Genomic DNA, 27,474 nt, shown 5'->3' with positions numbered 1-27,474 from the left:
TGGGTCACCCCTCTCAAAGATGTCTGCATTTTAATGCGGGACAATGTCTGCACTCAAAGGAATGGATCTTAAGTAGTGTATCATCAGCCCTATCACAGGCCAGTGAGAGAGGAGACAACTGGGAAGAGGAGCAGATTCACAGTGCCCCCACATCTAAGGTGACCAACCATTCGGATTTGCCTAGAACTGACAGGTTTCCTCAGATGCAGGACTTTTTGTTTTAAAACCAGAAAAATCCCAAGCAAGCCACAACAAGCTTGTCACATACTCACACTACACATATCGTTGTCTTCCAACCCTATTAGCCCTGAAACATTTTACTCCATGCAAGGAGCCTAACTGTCATGCGTGCACACACACACACACACACACACACACACACACACACACACACACAAAACAGGCCTGGTCTCCATGGGGGCAGATGGCAGCATATAGCTGCAATCTAAACTACCTTCTCACCTGAAAACATTGCTCCAAAGGACCATCCCTGTTCACAGTGAATAAGGTGAGTGAAAGAATTTTATTTATTACTTCAAAAGAAAAATCTGGATCACATTGCATTGTATGCCAGTTTCTTAGTAGCTGTTTTTCTAAAAAATCCCTGTTTCCCCCGGCTGGGGAAATGTGATGGCTCGAAAACACATCTCAAAAATGATACAGGCCCCAGGGCCAGTCTGCTGGGAGAATCAGCCACATGCTCTAGAGCCACGTTATGCGGACATGTAATCCAAACTCTGCCTCCCCCACAAGGTCTGAGTACACCCAGGAGCTCCTGATGGATGCCTGTGTCTCAAAGCAGACTTAATGGGGCTCTTGCCAGAGGTGGGGGTTTCAGGGAACAAAGATGACAGGAACCACCACTGTCGGTTTTTCTCCCCTGCAGCAAGTTATGACAGCACAAGTCAACACCTGTGTCAACAGTTCCTCATCTTGCAAATAGGCTTGGTGCTTCTTGTGAGCTGGGCTGGCATTTAGCAGGAGCGCATGCGCACAGCTGCACCTGTTGTGAAAGTAGTCTGATACTTCCGTCCGTTTGGTAAATAGTGTAACATGAGAAATGCTTTTAAAAAATAGTCACTAATTAGTGACCTACATTCTAATATGTGTGGTTTATCTCAGACACTGCAGGTGCAATATAATTCCAAGACATCTTTTTGTTGTTATTTGGGCAGAGCACAGAATGGCAAGAGGCCACTGTAAGCATCCTTTATTCACTTCAGGGATTGTGAAGTTGCCTTCAGGTTCAGGTTCAAAGCCCTAGGGTAGGAAAGGGCTTCCCAGGTGGGCCCAGGAGAACCTATTCTGTAATTGCCTCACCCTGACTGGAAGAAACGGTCCCAAACGGCAGGTTTGGGAGCCTTGCTTTATTTGGCCTGTGTCTCTTAGTCCAATATGAGGCCGTGGAAAAGGAATCTGCCCAGAATCCCATTAAATGGCCAGAAGAGTGTCTCAGTAAGTGGCAGGGGGACTCTCTTCTCTGTCTTCCTACCTCCCCCTGAGTGTCTCCAGACAAAGAAGCCTATGCCAGCCTGCCCTCCCTGCAGGCTAATAGCTCCCTCCCCGCCAGATCAGTTCAGTGGGCGCCCACCTGACTCTGGGCAAGGAAAGTCCCTGGAGCACCCTCACCTGTGAGCAACCACTATGCCCTCGTCCTTCAGTCCCTCTTGTTTCTTTCTCTCTTTGGCCTTCACCCCATTTAGTAACTGGGCTCACACCAGTTGCTGCCTTTCTGGCTGGCGACAACATCACGTGCAGCCCCTTATCACACACACTCCCTCCGAGGTAGGTGGTCAGACAGAAGACACAGGAACCAAGGCTGGTGACCAGCAGACAGTCACAATCCCTCTCAACCCTCCTCCTCCTCTCAGAAATAAAGTCACCCTCTGACTTTAGATGTCACTGGGCACTTCCACACACAGGATGCAAGAGCTGTCTGTGCAAGCCAGGCTGCAGGGCTGGGGGTCACCTCAACACCCAGTCAGGGTCATCTGGGAGTGGGGGGCTGCAATGCAGTTGGGAGCCAGGAGTGGGAGTCAACAGACGGTAGCTCATCTGGATGGCGATCACAGGCAACAACACGGAATGATGGTCCTTGAACAATGGCCAGATTCTCAGTGATTTCCAGACACCCAGTCTAAATGCCGGTGGCTAGTGAAGTTTTCTCTTTTAATGTAGTGAGATGTTTTAATTTAAAGGTCTGCCTCTTCTGCAGAAATTATGCCCTTACATCTTTCCGTAGTTAAAATGTAACTTACTGAATATAGTAATGATGCCAGGAGTCGGTAGCTTAGCTTAGTTTCCTTTGGTTTAGCTTAGGTTGGCTTACCTTAGGTTAGTATTTGTAATGTCCTTACTTGACACAGCAAGAGACTGAAAAAAAAAAAGAAAGAAAGAAAACCTACATCAGTCCACAAGTTTTGTTAAACTTTTTCCACGAAATGTAGACGTCTGTGAACCACAGACCTTGAAGGCTTGAGCAAAAGTGTCCTGAAGTTGACCTCACCTTGCTAAGCCATCCTCAGGACACCAGCTGTGTGCCAGGCACTTACAAGCTGCGGGTGTCCCCTGGGGGGCAGGCGTGTTTGCACCCCTGACAGATCCCCACTGTGAAGGAGGGTGCACTGCATTTCAGTCTCTTGGAGTCTGATGCCAGGAGGCCCCGTTCAGCCAGCAACCCTCCCAGTGCCCCATCTGATTATGTGATCCTGCAGCCTGTGGATCTGGCCAGCACTAGCATCTGGTCTGCTTACCAGTCATACCTCTCCCAGAAAATGGCATACAAATCAGATTCCTGAGAGCACGGTTAGCATGCCCATGCCTCTGAGGCTGACAAATGAGGGTTCTGGGGCCCAAAGCCTGGGGCCAGCCCCTGCACTCGAAAGAGCTCAGCAAGGTGAATGCCTTTTGGGGGTCTCTTGCAGCCAACCAGTCAGCCATCCCCAGAGACATCTTTGTGTGCCACAGACACCCATTTTCTTTCAAACTGCAGTAAATTTCACTGACTAATCTGTCTAGGGAGGAATTTGGACAATTGCTCTAAGCTAGACTTGAATCCGGATCTATACTGTTTTAAGCGGATGGATTTGGGTTCCCTCTTTGAGTTCTCTTCACATGTAGGTGGGGCCACCTGCCTCAGAACCACTGAGGCACTTGTTAACACTCAGGTCGCAGGCCCTCCCTCAGAATCTCTGGGGTGGGGCCCAGGAATCAGCTTTTTAAAAACATGCCCATGGTGATTTTTTGTTTTAGACAATCTATCTGAGAACAACAGCCATAGAGATGGAAGACAGCCAACGGGATTTCACACAATGGGAAAAACCTCTAGGCTTTCTCCTTCTAGGCCCAGGAAACCAACTTATTTCCTATCTTTAAAACAAATTTTTGTTATTGTCCAGTTGGCACCAAAACAGGTTTTGACCCAAGGAATGAACTCAGAGTCTGGAATAAGCCTGGGTTGTCTCAGTCAGTTAGGGCTGCCGCCAACAGAATATCATACACTGGGCAGCTACAACCACCAACACTTACTTCTCACAGTTCTAAAGGCTGGGAAGTCCAAGCTTAAGGTGCCTGCCTATTTCGTTCCTGGCGAGACCCAGGAGAGCTGCCTTCTTGCTGTATCCACACTTGGTACAGACAGATCGTCTCTCTTGCACCTCTTCTTATGAGGTCACTAATCCTATCATGAGGGCTCCACCCTCAGGACCTAATTGCCTCCCAAAGACTCCACCTCCCATCCCATCCCATTGGGGGTTAAGGATTTAACATGTGAATTTGGGGGACACAAACATTGAGTCCATAGCAGGAGTCTTGCTGGAGAGTCACAGTGAAAAGCAAAGAGGTTTTGAGGTTGGACCCTTACCGGTCCCCTTCCCACTCCTGATTTTGTGGGACTGGAGAGAGAGGAATGCAACAAGTGGCCTGCCCGTGGTTCCCCCTGCCCATGGTTCCCCCAGGTGGACAGTGGTGGCCTCAGGGTTCTGCTTTTCACCAACAATTCAGCAGAACACAAGAGACAGCCAGGAGGGGTTCTGTGAATGGCGTCATAATGAGGAGGGACACAGGATGGGACAGCTATGAGAGTACTAAAGAGTTTCTTAACCCTTCAAGGCCTCTCTTACTCCTTTAGTCTCTGGTACCCTGGGGCCTCTTGGGACCTCATTTCCACAGTGTGAGGGCAGAATGGTAGAGTGGAAAAAGAGAAAGAGATTAAAATCCCAGCTCAAACTTCATGTTAGTACTGTGATATCAGTCCACCTCAAATTTAAGTGGAAAACTGAGGTAATGAAACCCCACCTTAACAGATTGGTGTAGGCATTAAACAGGGTAATGCATGGTAACTTGCTGGCCTGCAGTTGGTGCTAAACCAAGGGGAGCTCAAAAAATGACTTCGCCAAGGCATCACTCCCTACATTTTCCACAGTGTCCATGGCCCATCTGCAGCCTCTGCACTCCCACCTCATATTCTTACATTTTTTTCCCCAAGCATACCTGCACGTCCCAGGAATGCCAGCAGAAATCAGGAAATCTGGCTAAGTACAGTTGTATTAGTCCACACTGCCGGCAACCTACCAACACCTCCCATATTGATGTCATGAGCTGCCTTCCTGTGGCTGCCCTCCTCAGGTCTCTGTTCCTTCCCTGTATCTTTGACTCAGCAGATGATTCATTTCAACCCCACCGAGAAGACAGAAACTGGACCTTTCCTTCCTCCCTTCCCTCTCTCCCCCTACACTTGAGGCCTGGTCCTGCTCCTTCTGAGCTATCCCCAGCTAACCCCCTCTTTATAGCACCATTGACTCCTGTCTTCACTCACAAATCCACGCAGAGCTCTCCCCAGACTAAACATTGGCCTCCTGGCTGCCTCACCGCTATCCCATCTCAGCACAAACATCTATGTGATGCTCGCTGAAGTTATAGTTTTCATTGAAATACTCCTTTGTTCCTGCTATCTGCTTTTGTCCCCATCCTGATGCTGAAATTGCTCATGAGTGACCTCATCATTGTCAAATCCAGTAGTCTGTCCTCAGTTCTTTTCCACAGTGGGAAGAGCATAAGAGAAAACAAGGTGGGTGAGAGCAGGAGGGAACATTTCCTGAGCAGCCACCAGGTTCCAAGCACTGATCTGGGCACCAGCTCACGAGTAAGAGCAGAGGTTGCAGATTATGTTACAGAGAGCTTTAAGCATCCTGCTAAGGAGTTCAGGCTTACTCTGGTAAGCAGATGGAAGCCTGAACAGGGAGGTCATTTGTATCACTGATCAGAGCTGGGTTTCAGGCAAGCTTAATCTATGGTTGATAATTTAGGGAGTGGAGAAGAAAGATACTCTCTGCTTCTGCTTTCAGAGAACTTGCAGGTAACTTGGAAGATAAAGCTCGTGTGCATGGAATGAAGAACTGTACAAGGCGTCAAGTAATCAAAAACTAAGTCGAGGGAAAGCGGTCTGGAGGATCAGAGGAATTGGAGGGATTAAAAAGACCAGAGAAGCTTCCAACAGAAGCTTGGAGCTACCCTCGAAGAAGGATGGGGCTAGGGCCAGTGCCACAAGGAAGCACAGCCCAGGAGCATAAATGAGACCGGTGAAGGCACTGCGCTGGCCAGCACTGCTTTCCTCTGCAGTGGCTGTGACCCAACCCCTTCTCTTCGCAGTGCAGTGGAGCAGGGGCCCGTGGATTTTAAGAGGCTGGTAGTAAATACTGCAGGCTTTGCAAGACCTGGGGTCTCTGCCGCAGCTCCTCCCCTCAGCCACTGCAGCACAAAAGCAGTTGCTGACATACTTAAAGCAATGGGCATGGCTGTGTTCCAAGAGATTTTTATGGTCCCTGAATTTTTATGGTCCCTGAATCTGAAGTTCACATAATTTTCACATGACATGAAATAATCTTCTTTTGATTTTTTGTATCATTTAAAAATGTAAAAATCATTCTTAGCTCACAAACCCTATGAAAACAGGTGGTCACCTGACTTGACCGATGGGCAGTAGTTTGTAGCCCATGCCATGGAGGACTAAAGCATGGAGTCCCGTGTGGTGTCAGGGGACCTGGGTCCACACCTGACCATTCCCCTCCACCACCACGACTCACCAGATGCACAGCTATGCGGAAGCTACCTCTCTGTATCTCAGCTTCCTCACCTTCAGAGTAGAGATAAAGATAGGAGCATCTATTTCCTCTGGTTGCCGTGCAGATTAAGTGAGCAGGAAGTCTTGAACCCATGAAACTTCCCCAGAGGCACAGAGGAGCACAGAGTACAGAGCATAGGTGTGATTGGGAAATAACTTGAGACTCAGAGGTGTGAGATTTAGGGTCTCGTTTGAGATCTGCTGCATGATCTTTGAAGGGCAGTTCCTTAGTTTCCTCTTATGTAGAGTTGGAATGATTTTACTCACTCTGAGGGGGATTGGCTGGGGCAGGAGGGAAGGAGGTGGGCGGGAGAAAATGACAAAATAAATATGGTTGCACTTGGAAAAGGTAATGAGGCTTTGTATCACCCAGTACCCAGATCTTGGTTTCTAATTTTGGCTTTAACAAAAAGGAACCAACACACACACCTCCACACACAAACAAACAATGCTGGAAGTCAAGAGACATGGAGGGGCCATCAGAAGAGCTCCCAATGACTAAAGCTGGAGCAATTAGAACAAAATAAATAAAGTAGTATTGAATTATAATCCAAGGTATAGAATACATACACATAGGTCCATATTTATATAAAGGATTGAATAAACAAGTAGGTGAGGCAGAACAGACAAATATTCTATTGGTCCCATATTATCCCATGCAGAAATATTCCAAATAATTTATGTAGATACCCTACTGTCCAGGAGGGGGAACATAACTCCCTATCCTCAAGTGTGGGCTGTGTGTAGTGACTCTCTTCCAAAGAGTACAGTATGGAAAGGGGCAGGGAGTAGCTTTAGGATGGATAAACCTGACAAATGCTACCTCAGTCAAGTGATCCAAATCAATACCAACAATGATAAGCCATATTAATAGCACGTACCTTGATATTATGTGATGAGAATGGCATCTTACCTCTGGGGTCTTCCTCCAAAAAACCCATGTCCCCCATCTTGTAATGAGAAAAACATTAGACAAATCCCAGCTAAGGGACACTCTACAAAATGCCTGACTCAAAACTGTCAAAGTCATCAAAAACAAGCAGTCTTGAACTTTGTTTAATAACAAAGCATCGTTCTTAGTAGGAAGCCTAGTTTAATAGGCAAAAGTAATAAAGATAGGAACGCTATTAAAAAGTAGGCAAAAACGGTTGTCCACAGCAATAATCACAAACAATTCCTCATCTTCTCCTACCTCCTGCTCTCATACGCATCACTGCCCCCTTCAGGCCCTCCCCAGTCAGAACCTCCTTCCCACATCAAGTCCACACAGAAGGTCTATCTCTAAGGCACAGATCAGCTTAGCTTTTATTCCAGCAATAAAGACCCCTTTTTTTGTAAGAGGAAAGGCTCATAAAAGCTGGTTGCAGAAATTACTAGATTCTCTTTGGCCAGCTTGGAGAGGCGTGAAAATCTATCAATACTCCCACATTAAAAATGTTTGTCCTCTCACATACAATCCCCATCCGATTTCAAATTGATTAATGTAGTCTCCTTGAATATTTTTTGTGAGACACATAAATTGCATTGCTCAATTTGTTAATGGTAGCTACAAACTGGTGGCCTGTGTGGCTCATGGTATAACGGTCTAGTGTCTATGCTAAGAAGACACTAACTTTTGGCTGAGGAACAGAAAGTAGGGTGTTTGTCTTTCCCACATGTTTCAGCCAATTGAGATCCTCTTTGGGCTCAGGGTTCAAGACAAGAAAAGACAGTAGAAATACAAGAATGAATTCAGCTGTAAACCGGAATCCAAGACTTGTCCACATTCCAAGTCATTCATGTAGATGAACTTGAATGCTAGGCCTGATGTTTTTAGCTATGCTATTTTTCAATAAATTACCTGCCTTTATCAAATGCTGTGGATAATTTTTGTGCTTGATGTATGTGTTCCTTCTTTAAAAACTATGGTTTCCCTGCTCTGCATGACATTTATCCATTCTTCTTCTGAGCTCACCTGAGCAGAAAGAGGAAAAAATGCAAAGGGTGGCAAAGAGAAAAGGACAGATCTGTTTTCTATTCCCATTTCAACCCTGAGTGACTTGAACAAGGCAATTACCTTCCCTGTACTTTAATTTTTCAATTTAAAATGGGGTTAGCAATAACTGTCTCTTACCCCAAGTCCCAGAGGTAATCACACAAAGACAAATCCACTTGGCAGAAACACCTTTACAATGAAACCACTGCACACAGGCCATGTGAAATTTCTACATCTTTTACAAGCCAACAGCTATTTATATTGTGCCATGCTTCAAACTAGATTTCATCAGACGATATCTCCCAAAGAAAAGGAAAATGGCCACTAACTGGCCATTTGTTAGCAGGTGTTAGTGCTAAGATTTGCTTTGTGAAGAGGAGATACTTTGCAGACACAGCACAAGAAGGGGCACTTGGCATGAGCACCATGAGTCTGGGAACTTAGTCCAGACAGGGTGGACAGGCTATTATGACTCGGATTGTTTTCATTATTTTAAGTGTTCCTCAGATCCCAGGGACGAGGGGGAGTGTAAAAACCAGCCAACACCTACATTTATGGTGCAACTTACTTACATCAGGAAATGTTTACCGATACCATTTGGCACCGATTGGAGCAGTTTTAAAACAATGCCCCGCCAAAAAATAAATACATAAGTAAATGTATGTTAAATGTTCAAGAGAATGATAAAGTACAAGCATCAGTTCTGCTGCATGTATCTGAGTCCCCCTCAACTCCAATTTCATTAGAGGCTGCAGCAGCCAGGGCAAAAAGCACATCCCAGATCTGTCCTTGGTTACTCATCCAGCAAGGTGGATTCGCTGAAGTGATAGTCTGCCAACCTCAAGCAGAGCGTATTAACTATCTGGAGGGGTTGAGGGTGGGTGAGTTGTATCAGCAAAACATTCATCAGTGCCTGCCAATACTTGTAAAAAACATGTCGCAGACAAAAAATGCAGTCTTGTTCTCAATGGGATTGTAATAAACCAAAGAGGCTAGCAAAGCTCGTGCTACGTTGGTAAACACTGGACCAAGGTACATACTGGAAAATGGCATCATGACATGGTAAGGGATGGGGGGGGGGGGTGAGTTGGGCCCTGTGCAATGAATGCAAGCACATAAAATGCGCGATGCTTTAAGGCCCCTGTTACAGGGAAATGCCTGTACTCTCAAGGAAATACTGATTGGTCCGGGCGCCGGTTTCAGTTTGGCGCCACCTGGTGGTGATTGTCTGCCCAGACGTTGCTATCTGGGCTGTCTGGCGTGGTTGGGGCTTCCAAAACTACTAAGGGGATTCCAGGAATATCTACATGATTTGATGTCATCTGCCAGACAGAGAAGATTGACCAGGGAATGGAATACAGACTCAGGGGCTCCCTCTCTGTCTCCCTGCCTACGGAGACAGAGTCTCCTTCTCCACCACATTCCCTACCCCACCAAAGTAAGAACCTTCACCCACCACGGCATCTTCCTGGCCACCACTAGCTCAGACCAGCCCCTTTGGCCCCACTCCGGAAACAGCTCCTCCTCCTTAATTTCCTCAAGGCCCCACTGATGGGGAGTTGTCGAGGCTGTTTACAGAACATGAGAGGAGTGATTATAGAAATTAGAGAATTACAGCACAAGACAGGATAATACCTTCTTGAATTTACCCTCAGATACCACTGTTCTTTGTACTCTGTTGAGCAGTCCTCACCACAGGCAAACTCTTGCTGGCTGTGCCCTTTTACTAATCCCTGCTTTCAGTCATGGGGTTCAGGAACGCTCACTCTTGTTCTCTCTGTCTCTCCCGGCCCCCTCCCCTCCCTCTCATGCCTAATCTCTCATCTTTCTCTTTTTTTCTTGTTACTTATACTCTTGATATTCTCTTACACAGAGACAGGTTGAGCATATGTCTCCCTTCCTCAAATTAAACTTCTAGCCTATCTTCTTGTGCTTGAACACAATAAGGTCCTCGGCTAAACCAAGGGCCATCTGATTTATGTTCTTCTCTCAGCATTATGAAGTCTGCAGAAGCTTTGTAATTCAGGGTTTATTTTGTTCTTTAACATATAACCCAGTGAAAATTTCAGGCAGGGGTATAGTCCTCCTGTCTCTACCCTATTCCCATGAGCAGACTGGAAGGAGGAGGGGTGTGGGTAAGGGAGCTTGGTTTCTTTCTGCTTGGGAGTCCGTTGTTTACATGTCTCTTCTTAGAGCATTTCCAAACTCTGGAGCCATTCCCAGCAACACGTCCTCTTTAGGACCTTTCTCTTTGTCTGAGAGAGCTGACCAAGAGAACTCTGAAACCAGGACATCATGAGAACCAGTGCAGGGTTGGGCCAGTGGATTTGCCATATGATATCTTCTGGGAAGCTGAAATCCTGGCCGCAAATAACTGAAACTATCCCCTGACCCTCTTCTTTTTTTTTTTTTTAACTTTTTAACGTTTTTTTTTTATTTATTTTTGAGACAGAGAGAGACAGAGCATGAACGGGGGAGGGGCAGAAAGAGAGGGAGACACAGAATCGGAAACAGGCTCCAGGCTCTGAGCCATCAGCCCAGAGCCCGACGCGGGGCTCGAACTCACGGACTGCGAGATCGTGACCTGGCTGAAGTCGGACGCTTAACCAACTGCGCCACCCAGGCGCCCCACCCCCTGACCCTCTTCTTAAGAAGGTCTAGAAATATTCCGTATTGGAGAACTGAGTAAAATAATACGAGAGTTGTACTGCCATGGATAAATGATATACTACAAAGCCACAAAAACTAGATTGTGTGGAGCTAGCACCAGAAAGAAAGATCAAGGAAACGGAACAAAAGCCCAGACAGAGCCAAGGATACATGGTAGTGGTATAAGGTATAAGTGCAATTTCAATTCAGCAAGGAAAGGACGCAATATCTAATAGCGGTGCTGGGAAAGCTGTAGACAATTAGTGAAGAAAACAATGTGGCAGCTTTTGTCATAACACTCATCAAAATAAATCCCTGATGGACTGAATAGTTACAACACAAATAATCAAATAAATAAACTGGAAGAAAGCAGGGGTGAATATTTTCATAACTATGATATTGAAAAGGCAATTCTAAGGATAATATGATAGAAGCCATAAAGAATTCTCACAAATTAGTAAGGACTGTATGAACAACCCCATGTAAAATCGAGCGAATTATACAAGTGGTCAATTTGGAAAAGAAGAAATGACAATGACAAAAGGCATAATTATAAAATTTCAATTTATAATGAATAAAGAATATTAAAAGTAAGCTATCATGTTGTTAAAGACTAACACACATCCCAACACCCAGTGCCACCATGCAGGAAAAAGAGAAAGCCCAGAGGCCATAAGTTAGCAGATACTTTCTGAAGAGGGACAATATATGCCAAACCTTTAATAATACTTTAATTCTGGCTAATTAATTGTTGGGAAATGAGAATGAGAGCAAAGATATGTATTGAAGATGTTAATTACAGTATCAGTTAAATATCAAAACATTGTAAATAACTCAAACGTCCCAATTAGAAGGCAGGCTGAATACCCATGTACTTCTATAATATGGGGCATGGTCACACTGGTTAGAAACATTGTCATAGAAATAGATTCATTGACATAAAAAGATGATTGTGACACAGTGTTATTTTTGAAGTAATATAAAATATACTTATGTATGTGCAAGTAAGAGTGTGAATGTGCAGCTAGGTATAGGAAGATGTCAACTTTATTAGGATTTATTTCTAGGTCATGGGCTCACAAGAACTTCTAAAGGTGTTCTTTTAATGCTTGCCTGTATTTTCAAATCCACAATGAATATATAGTGCTTGCAACAAGAAAACTATTGATTACAAAATCGGGGTGCCTCGGTGGCTCAATCAGTTAAGCGTCTGATTCTTGATTTTGGCTCAAGTCATGTTCTCAGGGTCATGGGATCAAGCCCTGAGATGGGGCTTAAGATTCGCTCTCTCTCTCTCCCTCTGTTCCTACCCTGTGCTTGCTCGCTCTCTCTAGAAAGAAAGAAAGAAAGAAAGAAAGAAAGAAAGAAAGAAAGAAAGAAAGAAGGAAAGAAAGAAAAAGAAAGAAAAAAGAAAAAATTAAATGAAGAAATGGGAAATGGTCAGGCCTGGGGCTCTGTGCCTGCAGGGTATTCAAGAGGATGCCCTCAGGGGGGCTTCTTGCTGGCTGTGGGTATGGAGCAGGTGAGAATTCTAATGTCCTTCCAAGCCTGACACGGTATCTTTCTATGAAGAGTTTCCTTGGGGCCAGTTCTGCAAGGGTGATTAAGGAGGGACACCGCTGGGCTCTGTCTCCAAGGACCATAGCATCTAATGAAGCAGATAAAACATAAAAAGGAGCCTGGAGAAGAACACATCAAAATTCTGACTTGCGTGGTTTGGATAATGACTGCAGAAAAACATATGTTTTATTTCCTCTTGTTCACTGGCAGGAGCTGAGCCACTGCCTTCAGGAGGCAGCACCATTTGGGGGTAGGAATCTGGGGAACCCAATTTTTCTGTCAATTAAATGAATACACTTGAGCATCTGCCTTGATTGGTCAGCACATCCTGAAAGAGGCTGACCTGGGGGCATTTCTGCCCCAAGTTTATGCCTGGATGCAGTTGTTGGGAGTATGATCCCAGCCCTCTCTCAAGGACAGCGAGGACATGTCCTCACATCTCTATATCCCAGGGTAGACTGGTCACAAGCAGGGGAGGGTACACGAGGGCTTTGTTATCCCATGCAAATGTCTTTCTCTGTCCCCTGACCTCTCCCTCCCTTTTGTGACCCAGCAGTTTAGGAATGGAGCCCCCACTTACTGCCCCCACTCCTCACTCCCCATCAGCTGGCCCACCTGCTCTAATCATCGCTGACCACACCACAAAAATGGAATCTGCCCATGACCTCCTATTTCCAAAACCACAGAGCAAGTTCCTGTCCTCATCCCACCTCCGCCTCCCAACACTCCTCCCCCAGGCAGGCTCCACCAGTCCCTGGACTCTCCCTCCCCGCCCTGCACCTCCCACCCCTCACTCTCCTACTTCCCTCCTGTCCTGGGCTCATCCTCATGTGGGCCTCCTCTGCCAGCCCCCTCTCTCCCCTCATCTTCTCAGGGTTTGGGGATACCCAAGGGATCCAAATCTAATCTCCACCCAGGCCTCTTGTCCTAGTTCCAGCCAGATTCAGACATTCAACTGCTTGCCCTAAAGGTCAGCATATCCAAACGTCAGCTTGCTGACCTCCCCAACAAACCTGCTCCTCCTCCCGGGTCCCCATACCTGCAACAGTCAGCCTCACTCTCCCCCATTCACACAGGCCAGAAACCCAGCTAAAGTGCCAAATGGCAGCCAAGCCCACCAGCTTTTCCTCCCAGCCACAGCCCCTTGGGGTCTTCCTCTCCTCCCCATCCATCCGGTCTGCCATGGCTCTAGCTCAGGTCATTGCCGCTTCCAGCCTGGCTCCTTGCACAGCTTCCTAAAGGCTGGTGCCTCTAGCCTTTCCTGCCTCCATCCAAGGTCCACTGTGGCCAGAGCACAAGTATCTGATCATGTCACTCCCTGTTTAAAACATTTTGTGATTTCCCATCAACTTCAAAATACATTATAAACTCTCCAGCATGTCATAAAATGCACTTCATGATTTGTCCTCTGTCTATCTTTCTAAGTCTCCTGATACTTCCTCACACAGCCATGTTCCATTAGTCTGAGTCACAGCACAGCACCGCATCATGCCAAGGTCCTCCCTCGGTGCCTTTGCACTTGCTGTTTTCACCACCTGTAGTGCCCACCTCCTGCACACATATCAGGGCATGGCCAAGCACACCTCCTGCAGGAAGCTTCCCTGATTGGATTGGTTGACAGTCTCACTTCTGCATTCCCATTATTCTCCATGCACTTAGTAACAAAATGCCTACTGTCTTCAGGGTAATTTTAAAACTTGTTTACATATGTATATATTTTTTATATTTTATATATATTTATAAAGGCCCCTGATGCCTTTCTCAGTGTCTCCACTCCACTTGAAGAGGTAACCACTGTCAGTCACTTCCCATATGACATTCTTTGGCACTTCTCTGTGTCCCCCAAAGACTGAGCTCCTGGTAATGGGAACAGAGGCTTGGACTCCTCACACAGGGCCACAGAATTTATGAATTAGTAGACTGCAGTTTCTTTCTGTCTCCAATAGGCCTGCAAGGGCTTTGGGATTTGGTCTAATGCCTAGAAGTGAAAGTGAGCAAAAAAATATAGGGATTTTTTTTTTCTTTTACTAGAAAGAAACCACATTTATCTGCAAAGAAGATAATTTTTTGGAAGGAAGTAAAAAGTCAAGCAGGCATCTAGCACTGTGCTTGAGGAAGAGACAGCCTGAGGGCTGCTCAAGGAAGGGCAGGAAGGGGGTACTGCTCAGCTCATGTCTATCGAGGGGTGGCCCCACAAGTCCGAGATACAAAGAGGGCTCAGGCGTGTTCCTGGTTATCTCAAGTTGGCAGGACCATCCCAGGAGGCAGGTTCAGCATGTTGCCTGTGACCTAGGATGTAGTGAAAGCTACCGGGCCACAGGTTCTTAGTTTAAGAAGGAACGACATCAGTCACAGCTGCCAGCAGGAGTAGGCTCAACGACGATGACTCTCAGCCCCAGCCACAAGGAGAACCCTCTGGAAAGCTTCTGACACTCTGATGCCCAGGCAGCACTGCAGGCCAGTCTTAAGTCAGAAGCTGAGACTGGAAACCACACACTGGAAGTTTTCAACATTCCCCAGGTGATTCCAGTGTGCAGCCAAGATGGAGAGCACTGTGCTTCAAACTTGAACTTGCACATGAATCACCAGAAAGTCTTATTAAAGTACACATTTTCCGATTTGGCCCATCCAGGGTGGGGACTGATAATCTTCATCTCTAACAAGCTCCAGGTATTGCCGATGGCGCTGGCTTTGTAGCTAGTGAGCAGAAGTCACCGGGGATATTCAAGAAGTAAGGGGCTGATTACATGGTGTGGAAACTGTAGAGAAGACTGACACAATGAATGAGGGTTAACGCACTGAATTAGATAAGCACAGCAGTGCTCATCCACCTTTCTGTGACAGCTGAAATCTCCCACCACCACCACCTAACAACCTGATCCACAGAAAGCCACATATAAACCCAGCAGAGTTGCTTGTTAGAGGGACAGCAGGAACCCCAGAGCTCTGCCCTCTTGTCTCCCTTCCTCCCCCACCTCAGGGCACCTAGAGCCTCCATGAAGTGCATTAGAAGACACACTGGATACTATTTAATAAACCCATCTATCTGATTTCAGATGCTGAGGACTATTTCAGAGACTGGAACTGTTGGTGCTTGAGCAACGAGTGACTCCAGATAGTGAGACGTTAGTAAACCTGGATTAGTGAGCATTACGGCATTAAGGACAGGCGAATCTGCAGGATTTGGGGTGACACAGTCTGTATATAGCAATTTTATCTTGTAATATGTGCCGCTTCTAGAGGGGTGACCTGGAGGGAACAAAGGTAGGAGGTTGTTGCATGCACTTGCCTTCCGAGGGTACCGGTAAGTCCACTGGCAGAATTTAATGATCAGAATCCACGGACATATCTCATCAAGTGGGAACCAAGCCACCCCTGCTGTCACAGCCTCTTGCTGTCACTCCTGGTCCTTTCTCTCACTCACTTCAGATGCACCCCTGACCCCTTCTTCTCTTCTCTCAAGGCGGATACTAACTCTGAGAGCTGATTAAACCCTGCCTGGCAGGAACCTAGGAATATCAGATTGGAGAATTAAAAAAAAAAAAAAAAAAAAAAAGCATGGAGCCTCACATAATAAGATTACACGAAATTCCATTGGCCAGCTCTCTAAAACAATGATTATGGAAAAAAAATTACAAAACAGGATTATCTCCAGTTAACTACAAGAATATGGTAAAATTTCTTCAAGAAGGTGTCAAGATGGAAGAAATGTATTTATTTTCATTTTTTCTAATGATGGAATTTCATTCATTTGACCTTAGAATTTTTTTGAACTTTTCTAATGTAGTCATTTAGAATTTTTAGTAACTTGGACATTTTTTGGATTGAGTATTTGCAATTCTTTTTTTATTTTTTATTTTTTGTTTATTTTTGAAAGAGAGAGCGAGAAAGAGCGTGTGCACGTGCACGCACAAGTTGGGGGAGGGGCAGAGAGAGGAGAGGGGAGAGAGGATCCAAAGCAGGCTCTGCACTGACAACAGACAGCCAGATGCAAGGCTCAAACTCATAAACCATGAGATCATGACCTGAGCCAAAGTCAGCCGCTTAACCGAACTACTCAGGCATCCTAAGTACTTGCAATTTCTAGGCAAAAGGGGCTTATCTGAGCAAGATTTAGGAGGATACATTTTACCTTTGATCCCATCCAAGAATCAAACCTACAGGTTTGTTTGTTTTTTTATGATTTGGGAGGGAGGGAGGGAGGGAGGGAGATTGTTGAGGGGCTCCCAAAGGGAGCAGAAAACTACTCATCTGGAGATGTAAGACCCCAGCTTCACTAGAATTTTCTCATGGATTTTTTAAATTAAGCTTATTGTGATAAAATACATATAACATAAAATTTACCATTTTACATTCACCATATTGTTGCAACCATCACCACGATCCATTTCCAGAACTTTTCCATTAGCCCACATTCTGTACCTATTATTCCATCCCCTCTCCCCAGCCCTTGGTAACCTCTATTCCACTTTCTGTTTCTATGAATTTGCCTATTCTAGATATTTCATTTAAGTGGAATCATCCAGTATTTGTCCTCTTGTATCTGGCTTATCCACTTAACATGTTTGCAAGGTTTATCCATGTTGTGGTATGTATTAGAACGTCATTCCTTTTCACGGCTGAGTAATATTCCATTGTAAATATATACCACATTTGGTTTATCCACTCAACTTTTGAGGGATATTTGGGTTGCTTCCACCTTTTGGCTATTGGAAATAGTGCTGCTATGAACATTGGTGTGTAAGTATCTATTTGAGCCCCTGCTTTCAAATCTTCTGGGTATATATCTAGAAGTGGAATTGCTGGGTCATATTCCTGTGTTATTTTCAATTATCCCTGTTCTACAATGGACAAGTTAATGCTCTCCCTGACTATAGTACTTTTTAACTGAAATTAAGTTCATACTTTTTGTTGTTTACAAATAAGAAAATTACTTTTCCTTCTTTTAAAAAAATAGAAGCTGATAATTTATGTTTATTGATTCAGCTTAGCATTTTCCTAATGGTCTGATCTGTGATTTTTCCAAAGCGTACTTTGTTTTAAAGTGTATGTTTTATATTCTATTCAAGTATGGTGAGGCCAACAGATAAGGACATGATTGCCATTGAAAAGATAGTTTATTACTCATAGTTCCCAGGACAAAGTGGCAAGTGCACCACATAGGGCCATGGGCAGAGAGAGAGCTCAGGAGACTTCAGGAAGGCTTTTATTGTGTGTTCCAGAGAAGGAATGGGTGAGGCAGGATAAACAGGCTTAGAATTGGCTAGTTTGAATCATTTCCATGAGCTCTGTGCCCCTGACTGTCTGAAGTGGCCCTGGGGTGACCATGGCAGCTGGATAGCATCCCACAGTGTAAGAGCCCCTGAGAAAACAAGTGGGTGGGGAGTATAGGCCCTGGGTTGGTTAGTTTGCATAGGAAAGGCACACTAGCAGGAGTTATCTCTAGGAATTAACTAACCCAAGGAGGCACAGTCCTTTCCAGGTCAACAAGGCCTAGACCTCAAAGCATCAGATACAGAAACTAAAAAATATGGTTAACACACATCTTAGTGAAGTCATAAAATCTCAAACAATGGGGTTCCAACAGGCTTGCAGACTTGGACCTGAAACAGTGCTTCTCAGTGCTAACCATATGCAAGAATAACTTGGGAAATTTTTCTCAGCTGTGGTTTCCTGCTTCTACAATCAAGGCCAATTTAATGTGTCTCTGAGCACTGACCATTTTAAAAGCTCCCCTGGTGATTCTCATGTGATTCCGGGCTCAAGAACCATTGGTTTAGGACAGTGTTTCTCAAAGTCTGAACCTGGACCAGCAGCAGCATGAACTGGGAATTTGTTATGAAAGCAGATTCTCAAGCCCACCCCAGACTTGTTAAGTGGGAAAGTCTAGGTGGGGTCCAGCCCTTTGTGTTTGTACAAGCTCCCCCAGGTGATTCTGAAGCTGGCTCAAGTTTGGGATCCACTGGTCCAGGGTTAGGAGCACCGGTGACTGGACTGCAGTGTCCTTCCATCGTGTCCCTAACTCCCATATAGATGCTCAGCACTCTGGGGCACTGGCCCCACAAAGCTCAACTAATGTGTTTTGATCATCAACCAAGTATCGGTTTGCATAAGTCAGGACTATTCTTCCAGGTAGGAGAAGCAGGTGTATCCTGAAGGTTCCCAGGGTCTCCCTGTCCCCTTATATCCAAGTGATAAGTTCAGCAATCGGGGGAGAGGTTGAGATCAGGTAGGAAACTCAGTATGCACTCACTGCCATGGTGACTGGAGAACCCAGAGGCTCCCAGAGGAGGTGACAATCAAGGGGGACCTTAACAGCCTGTTGAGACTGTTGGAGCAGCCTGTGTGCACAAAACGGATGCACTCAGCACCCTGCTTTGCTGAAGCTGTTGTGCATTATTTAAGAGCTCTTCGAGTGTCTTCAAGTTGCAAATTTTAATATTCACAGGAAGCTGAATAAGTAAAACTGTGGAGCTTTGCAAAGAAGTAATTGAAAACATAGTACCGATAAAGAGAAATTAAATGAATAAGTAGGTTTTCTTTATTGGAAAAAAAAATCATTTAAGAGAATAAGCATAAACAGAGTCATCACTGGATGACTTTTCTCCAGTGATAAAAAGCTGGTTCTGGGGTCACAGTCCTGCCTTCTTATCCCACCCTCCTCTTTTTACCTGCTGTGAATTTGAGAAAGTTAATTAAATTCTTAACTTCAGTTTCCTCATCTACAGAATGGGATTATGATAGTACATGCCTAATCATTTTTTTTTGAGGATTAAATAAGAATAATGGTAAAGCGAGTGGCATTGTGCTCTTCACTAAATAAAATCTAACTATCGTTTCTGCTATTAATACTATCATTAACATTATTATCAACATAGCGATCTAGAGTGAACTCCCTAAAATATTAGCTGTTCCCACTATTATTACTACTATTACTGCTAATGGATCCTCTCGATTAAACTCACATCAGGAGAAAAGGGCTATAACTAACCAGATATACAAAGCACTCACTGAGAAAAATATCCTTTCTCAAAATCAAAAAATTATTTGAGCATCCTACTTAGAAGGACACTTGCCTTAAACAAAATAGAATAAGTTATGTTGTTGCAACAAACATCAAAATCTCAGTAGTTTATGAACAATAGCCATATTATGGAAAGAGCCCAAATGTCCATTGACTAATGAATGGATAAAGAAGATATGGTATGTATATACTACTCAGCCATCAAAAAGAATGAAATCTTGCCATTTGCGATGATGTTAATGGAACTACAGTGTATTATAGTGTATTATAGCTAAGTGAAATAAGTCAGTCAAAGAAAGGAAAATATCATATGGTTTCACTCATATGCAGAACTTAAGAAACAAAACAAGTGAACATGGGAGAAGGGAAGCAGAAATAAGATAAAAACAGAGAGGGAGGCAAACCACGAGACTCTTAATTACAGAGAACAAACTGAGAGTTGCTGGAGGGGAGGTTGCGGATGGGCTAAATGGGTGATGGGTACTGAGAAGGAGCCTTGTTGTGATGAGCACTGGGTGTTGTATGTAAGTGATGAATCACTAAATCCTACTCCTGAAACCAATGCTACACTATGTGTTAACTAACTTGAATTTAGATAAAATCTTGGAGAAAAAATTCTCAGTGGTTTAATACTGCAAAAGCTTATTTCCTGCCCATGTCAATTTGTCCCAATCAAACTCAAGTCAATTGGTATCTATTTTGCAAGCTGTAACCCAGAGACCCAGGAAGCTTCCATTTGCAGATATATTTTTAAGGGCCAGACTTAGAATTGGCTTATACTTTGTGGCTTTCACCCACTGATCCTAGTTCTAGGATAAATTTTGTTTCTCTCCTCCAAGCTAATTATTCTTATACCTGTGAATCCACTTGTCCACAGAAAGAATGAGAGCTCACCAACCACCTAGTGGTTCTCACCTGAATGTACAAGTTTGTCTACACTCCTGCACAAAAGCCCAGCCTAAATGTAATCTGACTGGAATTAACCGAGTGGTACAAACACCTCCTGCATTCTAGAGAATACACTTTTATTAATGCAGCCTAAGGTTGCATTTTTTTTGGAGGGGGAATGTAAGCAATATTGAACTTACCATCAACTGAAATTGTCATAAGTATACAACAGATTCAGTTCCCTTTCATCAATGTTTTTTCTTCGCTTCATCTCAACAGGAATCTCTATTATGGAAAAAGTCCACAAGAAAAACCTAAGTTGAAGAGATTTGCTTTCTCTAGTTTATCCATTCATGTATCAGCCAACCACCCAATGCAGGTGGCCAGACTCCATGCTGTGCCTTATCATCCAAGCTCATTAATGGCAAATGCTGAGAAAGGTGGTTGGCAAGCCTTGACCATCCCTGTCCTTAGACTGACCCCTCCCATCCTTCCTGTTGCAGGTACCACATCTGCGTAACTGTGCTGATCTACTTCCTCCCCTTGCTGGTGATTGGCTATGCTTACACTGTTGTGGGAATCACACTGTGGGCCAGCGAGATCCCTGGGGACTCCTCTGACCGTTACCATGAGCAGGTCTCTGCCAAGCGCAAGGTAAGCAAAGAGCAAGCAGCACCTAACCCGCCCTGGCTCAGGCTGGCAAGCATATGAGCCTCAGAGCCTCAGGAGGCCCAGAGGCAGCAGGCACAAAACATCCCTGGGTCTGTGGAACAGTGGAAGGAGGAGAGGAGATGTGGGACAGAGGAGGGAAGAGATCTTTCTTGGTTGTATTTGTAACCTAGGCCTGCCTGTATAGGCAAAAGCCACTTCTTTCTTGCCTTAAGAGTAATTGCAACCTGTCAAGCCATTAACACACAAACACACACACACACACACACACACACACACACACACACACACACACACTTAACTACAAATGCATTGAAGAGTTAAGTCCTCTTTTATTATTAAAGTTTGACAAAATAATACATTCACTTGGTTCAAACATCAAAAAGTATTAAAAGGAACAAAACTAGTGATGGAGAACAGAAACAGTGGGTCACATTACTCACTATTTATAAAAAAAACTTTTAAATCCCTTTTAACCATCTGGTGCTCCCTAGCTGCAGCTGTCCAGATGCCTCCCTTCCTCTTCTTTCCCCTGATACTACCCTGGCCCCTCCTCTCCACCTTCCCCCACCCCCCTGCCCTCACTGCTTCCTCCTCCTTACTGAGTCTCTCCCCACTGAATACCCATACCCCTGGGTCATTGTCTGCTCTCCCTTGGCTTCTGCAGCCACTGCCCAGAGGGGTGATATCACACAGAGGTTCTCAAACATGACTGTGTTTCAGAGTCATCTGAAGGGCTTGTCAAACCAGAATTCTGGGTCTCACCCCCAGGGTTTCTGATTCTGTAAGTATGGGATGGGGTCCAAGAATTCTCATCTCTGACAAGTCCCAAATGATGGTTACAAAGCTGGTCCCGGAGCCACACTCTGAGAACTACTGATATAATCAAAGTCCTTTGATACCACATATAAATGGTCCTGTCTCCTCCTCGAAAGGGGTTATTATAGACACTTCCCACCACACACTGCACTGTGTGCGGTGAGGGGCATGGGAGGAGAGAGAAAGTAGCTGTGAGAAAAGTTGGCTATGGTGGTGACCTCACCTGCCCCACCCTCTTGCCAGGTGGTCAAGATGATGATCGTCGTGGTGTGCACCTTTGCCATCTGCTGGCTGCCATTCCACATCTTCTTCCTCTTGCCCTACATCAACCCTGATCTCTACCTTGAGAAGTTTATTCAGCAGGTCTACCTGGCCATCATGTGGCTGGCCATGAGCTCCACCATGTACAACCCTATCATCTACTGCTGCCTCAATGACAGGTGAGGACCTCATCCCCCACTCTCTCTCCAGGGACAAGATCATTTGTCTCTATAGCAGCCAAACAGCCAACCTAAATGAGCAAAATCTTTGTGAGACAAGAGGGGATGGGAGGGACTGCAGCAAAAAGACCACACTACTCCATCCCTACTAATTATTGCCATGCAGCTTTATGAGCCCAAAGTGGACTTTGTTTTTCTTCTCCAAGAAGAACCAGACATCCATACTTATGTGTGAATCTTCTGACTTTTGGACACTGGCAACTAAGTTAGTGGGGGTGGGGGTGCACATTAAAAAAAAAAAAAAAACCTCTGTGATTGATGCATATAAACAGGCCTGAAAGCTGGATCTAGTTCATGGCCTGTGATTTTGTTCCCTCTGCCCTGTGGATCCATGCACAGGGGGCTGTGCATGCAGTGGGGTGTGTGTGTGGTGGGGGGGGGGGGAGACAGGGAGAGTAACACACAAAGAGAGATTGATGGCCGTAGAATACCATTCTCCATAGGGCATCTTTTCCCTTCACTGGCCTCTCACTTTCCTCTTTCCATCTCATCTCATCATACAATTTGGGCAGCTTTACCCAGTTTCTTCTAGCGGTTCCAGCAGGACAGGGTAAGCAAAGGGGAATCAGTGCCTGGAAGGCCCTTACTTAGTCACACTGATCAGGAGAGCTGTTCTGGCAGAAGAAGCCAACCTTAGACAAGCAAGAGAAGGGAGAGCCCATCAGGAATGGTGGTCATCGGGGTGCCTGGGTGGCTCAGTCAGTGGTCATCGGGGTGCCCAGGTGGCTGAGTCAGTTAAGTGTTGGACTCTTGATTTCGGCTCAGGTCATGATCTCACAGTTTATGAGTTCAAGCCCCACATCAGGCTCTGCACCAACAGTGTGGAGCCTGCTTGGGATTCTTTCTTTCCCTCTCTCTCTGTCCCTCCCCTGCTCTCTCTCTCTCAAAATAAATAAGCTTTAAATAATAATAATAATAATAATAACAATAACAACAGAGAGTCATACTTAGGCTTGTCTATGTGTTAAAGAGCTGACATAGTGGTGACAATGCCCTCTGGAAGCAGACTGTCCCAAAGGGTCACCTCTCCCATCTTCTGTCTCTCCAGGTTCCGCCTGGGCTTCAAGCATGCCTTCCGGTGCTGCCCCTTTATCAGTGCCGGCGACTACGAGGGGCTCGAAATGAAATCCACCCGGTACCTCCAAACCCAGGGCAGCGTGTATAAAGTCAGCCGCCTGGAGACCACCATCTCCACGGTAGTGGGGGCCCACGAGGAGGAGCTGGAGGATGGTCCCAAGACCACACCCTCGTCCCTGGATCTGACCTCCAATGGCTCCTCTCGCAGCAACTCCAAGACCATGACAGAGAGCTTCAGCTTCTACTCCAACATGCTCTCCTAGACCGCAGGTCTTCAGCAGGGGCAGCCACCACCATTTTTGTCTTGCTTCACTTAATGCATGGATAATGCCTTGATCTAGAAACCATCAGAAATTCCCTAACACTGGGGTTTGTGAAAAAGTTCAGAATTTTTTAGGGAAAACATCCAATCCTGAGTTTAAAAAAAAATCTGGATTCTTCTATGACTTTGATATCCCCCATGCTGTGTGACCCAAGGCAAATTGCTGAACTTCTCTGAGCTTGTAAAATGGCAAGGTTGGACTTGATTTCCCCTAAATCTCTTCCATGATTCTAAAATTAACTTTGGTTATATGTGGAGGCTCATTTAGGGATGAATCCTGCAGCACCTGGATTTGCCTGGAGCCTCCATGAACTTCAGTGAAGTTGTCCATAGTCGTGCTCACATTATTCTCCTTTAGCTGGTGGAGCACATCACATCAACCTTCACTCATCAGGGTAAACAAAAGAAGGAACCACATAAAATCCAAAGGAAAGGTTTAACTCTGTCTTCTAAGCATCCATGAAAAGGAAGCATGGATGCCTTCCTTTAAAGACCTCAATATTTTAGTGCATCGACACCTCTTGAGATTGAGAGCCTCAGGTCCATGTGGATTATATCCCCAGGGACTGTCCTGAACAACCAGTATGGCAAAATAGGTCCAGTGATGCCAGCTAATGTCTGCTACAGACCAAGAGTCAGGAGGCCTGTGCCATACTTAATCTATCTGAGCCTCTCTTTCCTTATTTGTAAAATATGGGGCTGAGCTAGATAACCTAAGTACTCCTTTTAACATTCAGTGGTTCAAGGATTGTATGAGTTTTTTGTTAGTTTTATCAATTGGTAATCTCAAAAAGAATAAGAACAGCAAGTCTAGTGACTTAGTACCCTGTTTCTGGAGAGTAGCAACTGCTACAACGTGTCAATATCCATGTCAAACATGCTCGGATTTATCCTAAAACCACGAGTATTTTCCTTCTTCTGGAACGTTTTGGTCTTTGACAGAGCAGAGGACTTCATATCAAAGTTTGCATCTCTCCATCAAGTGTTAGCAGGCCAAGTTCCACAGGTGGAGATGCCATCAAGGAAGATAAACATGTGGGCTCCCTGCTCTGGCCTTTTGGGGTATCTTAGGGCAGGGGCACTAAGGCAGTCTTAGCTTTATTCTATTATTCTAGCTTTCTTCTCAGATGTCCAGTGAGCAAGGAGGCTGGACCCTGCAGCTCCACTTGTGGGAAGAGGCCACCTTATATCTTCCCTTCAGATTCTCTGAATCTCCCTTCCTGCCCCCACGGCTTAACTGGCCTCCTGTCTGAAAGGGGTGGGAAGACCCACCAACCCCACAGGACAGTCAGTCTACCAAGAGCCATGAATTTAATCCTTCATGTCTCAGCAAAGCTTTGAGGTTTCCAGCAGGTGAGCACACAATTTCTTGATGTCTCCCAGATTTGTGCTTTGTCCAGATGTGGCTGAAAGCAGAAGTCTCATGTAACATCCATGAATGTCTTCCTTGTGGTTTGAAGAATGGATGCACATGTGCTGCATTTGTGGTGTTGACAGAGACCAATGCTGCCCACAGGCTCTCTAGCCTTTACTAGCCATGAGGGCTATAACCCTACCAGGGCATTAGCAGCCCTGAGAAAGTTGTATAGCAACAGTATACGCCAAAATAACCCAATAGCCACATTCTGCAGAGCAGCATGGGAAGGATTAAATAAATTAAATAAAGTTATTTCAGTGTAGACATATGGATGAAAGACATAATTTAGGGGCAAAAAAAAAAATCAAAGCATTAATCATACTTCCAATAAAAACTGTACCATGTTATTCATTCCAGAGGGGTATATAAGGAACCAGAATGATTATAAAAAATACCCAAGAAGAAAAGTGTCTAGGACTTGGGAACATCCTCTCTGTTGAAGAGGTTAGAGTTGAATTCAACAATTTGTTGAGTACCTGCTCTGTGCTTAGCCCTGAGCTGGGGACACAAAGCTCCTCCGCTCTTGAGGAACCTACTAGACTGGTTTGTGGCTAGCTCACCTGTCCTAATGGGTCGAGACTACCCATCAGGCATGGAGGCAGCTGAGAAGCACATTCTCCCCAGGATTTTAAAGACCTACCCTCAACAGGGGTTATCAAGCCAAAACCTAGCACCTTCAGAGAGACTTTTGCAATGAGTTCTCTGAGATCATTGCAAAGGGAGCCACCAAGGGAACTGAAGGGATGTGGTTGGACAGCATCAACACCACACATAAGAAGAGAGAATATTGGATGGTCCTGGCTAGTTCAACTATGGCAGAACATCCTACTGAGAGAGCCCAGCAAGCCTTCCTCTAACCCATTCTCCACTGAACTTATTAAAATGTTGTCAGCTCCCATGTGTGAGAAACACCATAATTTGCACTGTGCATGGGTCTCATTTTTATAGAAATGTGTCACCCTGTGTTTATCTCCCAAGTGTTTTTCCTTGGTGTAGTGTTCAGTAGTAAAAGAATATAAGATATCATGGGGCCATCTTTATTATGTTACTTCCAAAAAGTGGGATCCAGTTGCTGTCAATGTGTTGTTTGTACTGTGCCAATCCTCCTCCTCTTCATTTCGTCACAGAAAGGAGCTGAGACATATATCACGAACTCAGTCAAATCATAGTATTTGAGGGGTAGGTGGGAGACCTTTCTGGGAGGAACTGAAGGGCAGGAATCTTTGTCCTCCCCACCCCCACCAGAATTTGAAGACACACTGGAATGTCCTTTCTCTTGGAAGGACTAAGAGGTCTCCTGGGAAAAGGGGACTCAGGAGCTGACCTCATTGACCTGGTTTTCAAGAAGAGTCTATAAGTGGACAGTGGTCGTTCCTGAGGTTTCTGTTATCCAGCCTGGGATCCTGGAAAGAATCTCCATACAGAAATAAAGTGTGTGTTTGACCATCTCACGCCTCTGTCTCATCCCTGGGGAACCTCAGCACCCTACAGGATGCTGAATGGGATGGTATGATGAACCCTACTAACTTGCATAGCCACAAGGATGGAAACTAACACCTAAATAGACTTTTAACTCTGTGACAAAATGGGTTGGCAAACTGGTGGCTGTTTTCAGGTAGGGATCTGGGAAGGTAAGGTGGGATTGTGTGAAGTGCCCAACAATGTCACCTGTGAACAGAGCTGTGTCCATGCAGGCCCTTTCAGAACAGATACCAAAACAGAGTTAGAAGTACAAGAGATTTATTGGAGGGATGCCTGGGAAAGGGGAGAGGAAGCAGAAGCAGGCAGGGGAAGCCTGAAGCATAGCACAGATGTGACACCTGTGATGAAAGGGGGTGGGAAGGATGGGCAGGCAGAGCCTCAGACCATGGTGAAGCTGTGAAAAGTCTCAGATGCCCAACCACATCAAAGTTTTCCCATAGAGGGGAGCCTGGGTGGCTCAGTTGGTTGAGCATTGGATTCTTGGTTTCAGCTCAGGTCATGATCTCACGATTCGTGGGATCAAGCCCCATGTCAGGTTCTGTGCTGACAGTGCAGAGTCTGCTTGGGATTCTCTCTCTCCTTCACTCTCTGCCCTCCCCTGCTCATGTTTGCTCCCCCCAACCTCTCAAAATAAATAAACATTAAAAAAAAGTTGCCGATGGCATAAATGGCCAGGTCTGGCACCCCTGCCACACGTTGTCACTGGGACCTCTCCTGGGAGAGAGTGGGCTGCATCTGAGGCACTGCAGCTGTAGGCTACCAGATGATTCTCCCCAACCCCAGTTCTCTCTTGAAGGGACATGAGAGCTGGGACCCCCATGACTGCCATCAGAGCTTTGGTCCAGCCCCCTGTCTTTAAAAACACATGTCAGGAAATAATTGGCAGAATTCAAAACCTTAATGGTAATGTCTGCAAACCCTGGCAACCTGCCTCCTACTTCCTGGGGCCACCTTGTGGCCTCCTCCCTCAA

The 27,474-nt window shown here is 45.3% G+C and overlaps 1 protein-coding gene across 1 annotated transcript in view; it reads left to right on the top strand.

The window, feature by feature from the left end:
- Positions 1-26,469, top strand: part of TACR1 (tachykinin receptor 1) — a 141,708-nt gene extending 115,239 nt beyond the window's left edge. Inside the window, exons 3-5 of the mRNA XM_003984160.5 lie at positions 20,721-20,871; positions 21,949-22,145; positions 23,254-26,469. Coding sequence (XP_003984209.1) covers positions 20,721-20,871; positions 21,949-22,145; positions 23,254-23,545 — 640 coding nt within the window. The 3' untranslated portion in view covers positions 23,546-26,469. The remainder of the gene's footprint in view (positions 1-20,720; positions 20,872-21,948; positions 22,146-23,253) is intronic.
- Positions 26,470-27,474: the final 1,005 nt, after the last annotated feature.

Source organism: Felis catus, chromosome A3 (assembly GCF_018350175.1).
Source record: "Felis catus isolate Fca126 chromosome A3, F.catus_Fca126_mat1.0, whole genome shotgun sequence".
Taxonomy (NCBI): Eukaryota; Metazoa; Chordata; class Mammalia; order Carnivora; family Felidae; genus Felis; species Felis catus.
The sequence above is the reverse complement of the archived record's forward strand: the minus strand, read 5'-3'. Positions and strand labels throughout refer to the sequence as shown.